Here is an 8,031-nt window from a genome sequence, read left to right on the forward strand (position 1 = left end):
TAGGAAAAAAAGGCCACCCATGTCAGTCTAAGAAAATATAAAAAAGATCATTCGTTTCTCTGCACATGTTTTAACTTCAAGAGAATTTTGCACGGCTATCGTAATGTATTAGTACATGTAGTATATTTCAAAATGTATAGTTGTGTTTTCTTATTTGTTTTTATTTAGCACCTTAACGGTTACTGTACTGCTAATATCTTGCATATGATTTTAGTGCCTCTCCATTTTTTTTGTGTGGGGGTTGTTGTTGGGAAGGAACATTTAGATTTACCCCTATCGGTACGTATGTCCATCCGACCGTCCGTCCGACTTTGTGTTGCGCATATCTCACAATGTCTTTGACACTGTCATCAAACCTCACAGGATTGTCATTCAGCATGTGAGATTGTGCACCTGGCGTTTTAATTGGAAAATCACACAGTTAGACTAGAGTTATGGCCCTTGACTAAGTCAAATATATACCAGTCCGTCCGAATTATTTGACACATAGTCGTCAAAACTCACAGGATTGTTATTCAGCATAAGCGATTAGGCCCTTAGGGTTTTAATTAGAATGTCACTTAGCTAGACCACAGTTAATGAAAACACATATATATAGCTTAAAAGTTTGTACTGCATAGATCTTAAGACATATTTGACCTAGAGCCGGCATATTATTCAGCGTGTGAGTTTGTGTGTTTTTCCTTTTTTTTTATTTTTATCTTTTTTTTTATTTCACTCTGCAAGACAATAGATATGGCTCCTGACTTACACTCTGCAAGACGATTGATATGGCCACTGACTTAGTGAAAAAAAACATTAAGGGCATAAGTAATTGACATAGAGTCTTAAAACTGTAGAGAAATGTTATACACATCATGTAAAGTTTTTGTTGCATATATCTTTAAAGATGTTTCAAAAAGAGTCATGAAACAGTGACAGGAAGTGGAGCACCAGTGCCCTATGAGCACACATCTATTTAGCCTTATTACTCTCTCTTTTTTACATTATTGAATGTATGCATCAAAAAACCTGCCCAGTTTGTACAATTACGAATAAAATATTAGGTATAATGTTGTGACTAAAAGAAACAGATATACTTAAATACAAAGTTGTTTCGATGTTTACAGTGCAACTGGTGTTTGACAGACAATTCATTCTATAGAGTAAACTGCTCTATGCATGCTCTTGGTTCTCCACTACTGACTAGTTTCTTGCCAAGAAAAGCGTTACAAATTAAACAAGTTTATGGTCTGAAGCTTTTCTGTGTTAGTTATTCCCAGCATTGGAGAATTATGTTATCTAGTTCTAGGACTCTTCATTCTCACTCTGTCAAGTTTAAGGCAATAAAACAGACAACCGTATATTTGTTTTGTAGGTTACGTATACGTATTGGTATTTTTATTTTCTGGACGAAAATCTATTGAATCCTTCGGAATTGGAGAGAAAGTAGCCATTTTAACATCAAGATGGTAAAGCAATACAGAAATGAAGTAAGTGTAATACTGAAATGTTACACACATTTTCCTGTTTTTATCATTTTATTTTCCCTTTAATTTACCAGTCACGATGAGATAGGTACGTTGCTTTTGCGTAAGGCAACTTTAATTTTATTTCTGTCTTATAAATAGGTTTACGGTTTACTGCATACGCGGGCAGATGTTGTCCCTAATATAATTTACAATCTCTCACTGTCAACGCCACTCTAAAGACACATTTTATACAAATAATTTAATAATGGGCCTGATCCATAGTACTTATATTGAATATAAAAATTCTAAAGGGCAGGGATTCAAATTCCAGTGGTGTCGACATTAGTTATCATTATTAGTATTATTTATCATTATTACCATCATCAGTATTATTACTCCAATAAAAAGAGAAACATTCAATCAAATTCAAGGCCACCATAAATAAATCGTGGGGTAAACTGAAAATCATGGCCATTCTTTTTTTGTAGAAATACTCGGTACTTCTTGTAAAAAATGTTTATTATAGGCACATATCTTTAATACTTCAAGGAATATAACATTGAAACTTCGTAAACTTGTTCAGTATGTATCCATTGCAAATAAGTTCTTGATCAAGTAAGAATAAACAAATGTATGCCAGATGTAAGCAAAATTAAGTCTTAATTTCGACAACAGCTTTTAAAATCATATAACTGGATCTGTAAGTAAGTTGTTATCATTCAATTACATCTTTGTATCGTCTGTTTTAAAAACGTTTTATGTTTAAAGTTTTGTAGGCGGTGTTTAATCAATACAAAGCATACATATTCAAAAAGCGTCAAAGTTGAACTAGAAGTTGAATTAGAATGAATGAATGGCTTCGACTTTTTTTAAAAAATAACAAAAAACGGCTAGAAACAAAACAGACTTATTTATTTGAAATTCAGTATGGTGCGAAGAGGGTTGTTAAAAGACAATTTTACAGATATCTATTTACCGGCTTGAAGTTAGCGATAGAGCAGGAACAGAAGTGCTCTTACTGTTATAAAGTTATAGCAGTTACAACACTTATTCCCCGTATGGAACTCCGGCATTCTTCGGTTATTATGGCAAAGCAATTACTGTTATGGACGATGGTTGCTGAAATAGCATACAAGAGTACGTAATCACACTGAAATTGCCTATTTTCATAACGTGTCTGCTACCTTAATATAGTAATACACTGTTATGTTTTCTTTCTATATATTTATTTATAATTACCATCGCTCACTCGTATTAGCGGATGTTATTCATATTGTTAGTCCATCCAAAATGGATTTATTTTTACAACGAAACCCGGGTAGGCTTTCAGCTGTCGAAAAAAAATTGAACTTGATAAAACCCCGATCAATTTGACCATTTATGACTTATATTTTATATTTTAGCCCATCAAGTTTAAACTTTTAAGTCTTTGCAAATGGGTGCTATTGTAAATACTTAGGTATAACTTTCATGGATGTAAAAGCATGTCAGAGATAGGCAATTACCGTGTTAATTAAAGATATTTAGTAAATTAGTAGATGGTATGTATTATGTGTGTGTGTGTGTGTTTTTTTTTTGTGCCTTCAATTCAGTCAAAGAATAAAAATAGTTTCTGTTTGTTAGAATGTCTCGAAGAAGCTAAAATGCATCTAACTCGGAATTGCAATAAAGAGGAAAATGCAGTTCAAAGAAATATTCACCCATTGCAATTGCTTCTCCCGGGCTATTTACATCGTGACATATAGACTCCGCAAGGAACCAAAGTTTTCATGCCTCACTGTTTTTGATAGAGCTAAGCCTCAAACGCACAAACTCGTCTAGCCCGACGTTTTACAACTGGACAACACGCCCTATCCTTTCCCTCGTTTACTCGAGTTACGATACCAGTATTTAGTAAAGATTTCTGCCACAAAATATGCTGCATTAACAAGGAATAGATTCCTTAGACGTTAGTGAAATTCGTTTTTTATTACGGGTCTTGGAGGTCCATGAAAAGCGCTAAGCCTTGTTAAATTGCTATCTGTAATTGGTAAATGATGTGATAGAGTAAGTGTTCGTTCTGCAGCAGATCCAGTTGTAGCAATGGCGGTTAACTGTTAACTAAATACTAAGGTTCATAAAAAGAGAGATTACATGTATTATGCATAAAAAGAGTATTGACGAGATTTGTATTCAAATATTTGATTTCTATACACTGATGAAACTCTCAATATTAAAATGATTGTAGAGCTTTTGGAATATCCCATAATTTTGGTTGGCATAAGTATACTATTATAACTGAACGTAGATATTCAATCCATAGGTATAACAGATTAAAGATGTTTGCACATATAGTTTTGCTAGTGACTGTGTGCGCTTTTGTTAGCTCGAGCGAACCGGAATGTTCAAGATTTCACTATGAAGAGAAAACACTTGAAAAAATGATTAAAACTGAAATATATGTGGACAAAATAAAATCGGAGACTGAAAACATGCAGCAAAAAATGTCCGATAAACTTGATGGAATCCAAAAAGCATGGAAGAAAACGGAGCGTGAATTAAAAGATGCAATAGAAGACAATAAGAAAGCGGTTCAGGAAATCAAAGAAGAAATAGATGGTTTGTATAATTTTATCATAGAATTACACCGTGCTTTTCATTGGTTTAATGCAATATATTTGTGAGTTTTACCTTCGCCATCTCCACATCTCGTGGTGTCGGTCACACAAAGAAATGATTTCTAACGATCTATAGTAACGGATTTGGGGAGCCAAATGACACGGATTTCAGGACGAAATCTGTGTTGTTTTGCCGGCGTTGAAAACAAAAGCAGGTTTATATTTCACAAAACTGATGTCACGGATTTCTGTTTATAGTGTGACAGATTCATGACGACTATGCTTGATGTAGTAGAGCTAGTATTGGTTATTTAGGCATTTATTTTCAACGATAAAAAATGAGTGTATTTCGGTAACCAACAGGTCGTTCTCGTTTTTTAGTTAGCGTTGGTAAGAAGCTTTCACCAAATGTCCATGAATCAGATCAACTTTTATGACTTACACACAAAACGTTTCTCTCTTCCTGATTAAAACGTATATATTTGGCTGATTTTATAATGTATAAAACAATTGGTTATCTAATTGTATTTGATCTACTTCAAACTTTCCCTCCAAAACAAGTTTAAAATATCATATAATATGAGTCCATTACTGTGTATGTTCTTTTTAAAAAAAATGTGTAGTAACCTCCGGAAACAACGCTTTCAATTTATCTGTTGTGGTGTTATCTTGTTTTATAATTAAATTTCCACTTCCCTGAGGTTACCCGTCAAAACACACAAACGGACATTTACTAACATTTAGTAATGACGTGTTCTTTAATCTTTGGCTATGCTGTCTGTCTGTCTGTCTGTCTGTCTGTCTGAACGCTTCTTGAGCGTTGAAAGTAAGAGTTGTTTCAGTGCTAAAAACATTTCCAAAATGTGGCAGAGTCTGCTTAATATCAACTCTTTTAGATTTTTCATTTTTGTGCCAGTCATTTTCATTTGCATTGTGTGATCCTGAAAACAAAGTATACCTTACAAATTACCACTTTGATTTATATATTTTTTCGTCGATACGTTACTGACGGTCTTCTCTTGCAACGCTATAGACGCAATATTTATTCCACTAATTTTGGAATGTGACAAATGCCTATACATTGGTACAAATATTTTGTAAAACATTATACACCAATAATTGTATTGGAATTTTTGTTTTCGTCAGATGTTAGTACAGTAAAAAAAGTATTTACGGTGTTAGCTTTAAACTAGTTTTATGACAATATATGTACCAATATAATGTACTTTCATTCCTGCATTTTCATTTTAAGTTTTGAAGAGTTTCAGTTAAAAAAAATCATACTGTCATTGGGATTTAGGTCCAGTTCTGTACGAGATTAACCCCAAATTGTCCAAAACATTGGTTTCTGTCTTATATCGTACGGCGTCTGGTGCATTCATAAATTACCAAATGACAATACAAGTATCTAAATAAGGTCGTATATTCCTAAATATGTACATAAATGACAATACATGTGTCTGCATTAGGTCGTGTATTCCTAAATATGTACATAAACGACAATACTTTTATCTACAAAAGGTCATGTATTCCTAAATACATTAATGTGTATTAATGACAATACTTGTATCTGCAAAAAAGCCGTATATTCCTAAATGTGTACATATGTCTTCTCAAACATATTTTATACCGGATTCTGTACCACCTTACTCACAAATCCGTTACATTTTGTCCTTGAATACGTACCACCTTGCTCATAAATCCGTTACTGTAGATCGTCAGAAATCATCTCGTGTGACCTATCCCGAGCTGTGAATCCGCCGTTTTTAGCTCAGCTATCACGTAGTGACAAGGTGAGCTTTTATGATCGCCCTTCGTCCGTTTTACGGCGTCGTCCGTCGTCCGTCCACAATTTCTTGGGAACACGATAGAGACCACATTTTGCATTCAATTTTGATTAAACTTGCACACAACTTGTATTCGCATAATATCTCGGTATCTTTCAAAAACTGGTGAGATACCATCATGTGTTCTAGAGTTATGGCCCCTTAAAGTGCCAGAATTTGCTATTTTTGGCTTGTGAACACGATAGAATAGAAAAAGTGGAAACTCCACAGGTCGCTCAACACAACAAAAACGAAAATGTTGCAGGCTCGGTTTGATTGAGCTTGTTCATGGACGGTAGTTACAATGCATGCTACTGTCCACGCCCTCTAGCCCCGGGGAGACCACATTTTACAATCAACTTTAATCAAACTTGCACACAACTTGTATTGTCATAATATCTTGGTTCCTTTCAAACACTGGTGAGATTCCATCATGGGTTCCAGAGTTATGGCCCCTTAAAGTGCCAGAATTTGCTATTTTTGGCTTGTGAACACAAAAGACACTACATTTTGCAGTCAACTTTAATCTAACCTGCACACAACTTGTGTTGGCACAATATCTTGGTTCCTTTCGAAAACGGGCTATTTTGGTTTTTGCAGCCATATAGAGACTTCATTTATGGTTTGATTTGATACAAACTTGCAAAATATCTTAAAAAGGATTCCATGATGAATCTGTCAGATCCAATCATGGGTTCCGGAGTTACGGCCCCTGATTGAACCCTGAAAGTGCCAAAATTTGTTAATATTTACCTTGTGAACACAAAACAAATGTAGTAGTGACATTTTGTATTTGATTTTAATCAAACTTACATACAACTTAAGTCACAATACGATCTCGGTTCCTTTCGCAAACCGGCTAGATTTCATCATGGGTTCTAGAGTTACTGCTCCTGAAAGGGGCAAATTTTTCTATTTTGGGCCTTTCAGCCATATAGAGGTTTTATTTATGCTTTGCTTCTATTTCCGTTGCTGGTTCTTTCGTTGCTTTTTCATAAGAGGTAATAAATACGCAACAATTCTCACACCTCCTAGAACCGGCTTAAGCGTAAATCTATTATCGTAAAAATGAATGAACTCAAAAGGACCATACGTATAACATCACTGAATCAAAGTACGGGAAGGCTTTTACAGCAGCCTGGCAGCACATTAAAATGTAAAATAGTAGGCATAAATATAACTATATCAGAGTTAAATTCTACGATGTAGTACGAACATTATAGTTTTATACTTTTAAACGAAACAACTCCTATTCTATTTTGTTTACAGTATCTACTACACAGATCCCTGTGGTAGCCTTCCAATCCTATTTCTTGAAGGAAATCACTGTAGAAAATGGACAGACGTTAATATTTACGAAGACTGTTTACGACAAGGGTCTTGGCTACAACAACGGAACAGGGGTGTACACAACGCCTGTGAGTGGCGCGTATTTGTTCAGTGTTCAACTCTGCATTCAGGTTGACAAGTTTGTGTACGTTGAAATTGTTCATGAAGATGTGACAATTATGAAAGTGCGTTTAGTTGACGAAGGTAAGACTTACCATTCCTGCAGTACAGTAACCGGTGTTGCCGTCCTCAACAAAGGTGAAAGAGTCTGGGTGAAAAGCAGGCTATCATCGACTGGAGAAAACATTTGGAGAAGCCCAAACTCAGTATGGAATAGCTTTTCCGGAGTACTTATTAATAAAAGTGACTAATTACATCCTGTGCTGCATGTTGACATCTTCATGTTGGTTGTTAACAATAAAAGAATCACTAATAGATATTGCCATCGTATTTGGTCCCCTACGAGTTGAAAAGCATTTTCAGACACAATAAATTGTTTATTTCTCGTCCATTTGTCCTTCATTCTTTGTCCAGTCTATATTCTTAACTTGGCAAAAACATTCACCTTTACAAAACGATGTTCCGCGCGTAAACCCAGATCATTAGCTCAAGGGGTCAAAGTCATACCTTTTTCCAGAGATTTTTTGTCATTCTTCTTGCCCAGTTAATAATTAAATTGAATTAATTAGAGCATTAATAAATTAACTATCTATTAATGAATTAATTACACATTTATTTCGTAATGGTAAAGTTTAATCGATGCAAGTTTGAAATACCTTTTTGGAGGAAGAAACTGAATAAAACATGGTAATATTCAAATCTTTTGTT

The 8,031-nt window shown here is 34.7% G+C and overlaps 1 protein-coding gene across 1 annotated transcript; it reads left to right on the forward strand.

The window, feature by feature from the left end:
* Positions 1–3,515: 3,515 nt before the first annotated feature.
* LOC123543296 (uncharacterized) lies at positions 3,516–7,710 on the forward strand. Its single transcript, XM_045329375.2, has 2 exons — positions 3,516–4,049; positions 7,144–7,710. Exons 1-2 carry the CDS (start codon positions 3,770–3,772, stop codon positions 7,572–7,574), a joined length of 711 nt encoding a protein of 236 aa, XP_045185310.1. The 5' UTR covers positions 3,516–3,769; the 3' UTR covers positions 7,575–7,710.
* Positions 7,711–8,031: the final 321 nt, after the last annotated feature.

Source organism: Mercenaria mercenaria, unplaced genomic scaffold (assembly GCF_021730395.1).
Source record: "Mercenaria mercenaria strain notata unplaced genomic scaffold, MADL_Memer_1 contig_3892, whole genome shotgun sequence".
Classification (NCBI taxonomy): Eukaryota; Metazoa; Mollusca; class Bivalvia; order Venerida; family Veneridae; genus Mercenaria; species Mercenaria mercenaria.

Bases quoted from the DNA above. Each gene is read 5' to 3' on its own strand.
- LOC123543296 (XM_045329375.2), top strand. From the start codon at position 3,770: ATGTTTGCACATATAGTTTTGCTAGTGACTGTGTGCGCTTTTGTTAGC. The intron at 4,050-7,143 runs GTTTGTATAATT...TTTTGTTTACAG, and splicing joins AATCAAAGAAGAAATAGATG to TATCTACTACACAGATCCCT.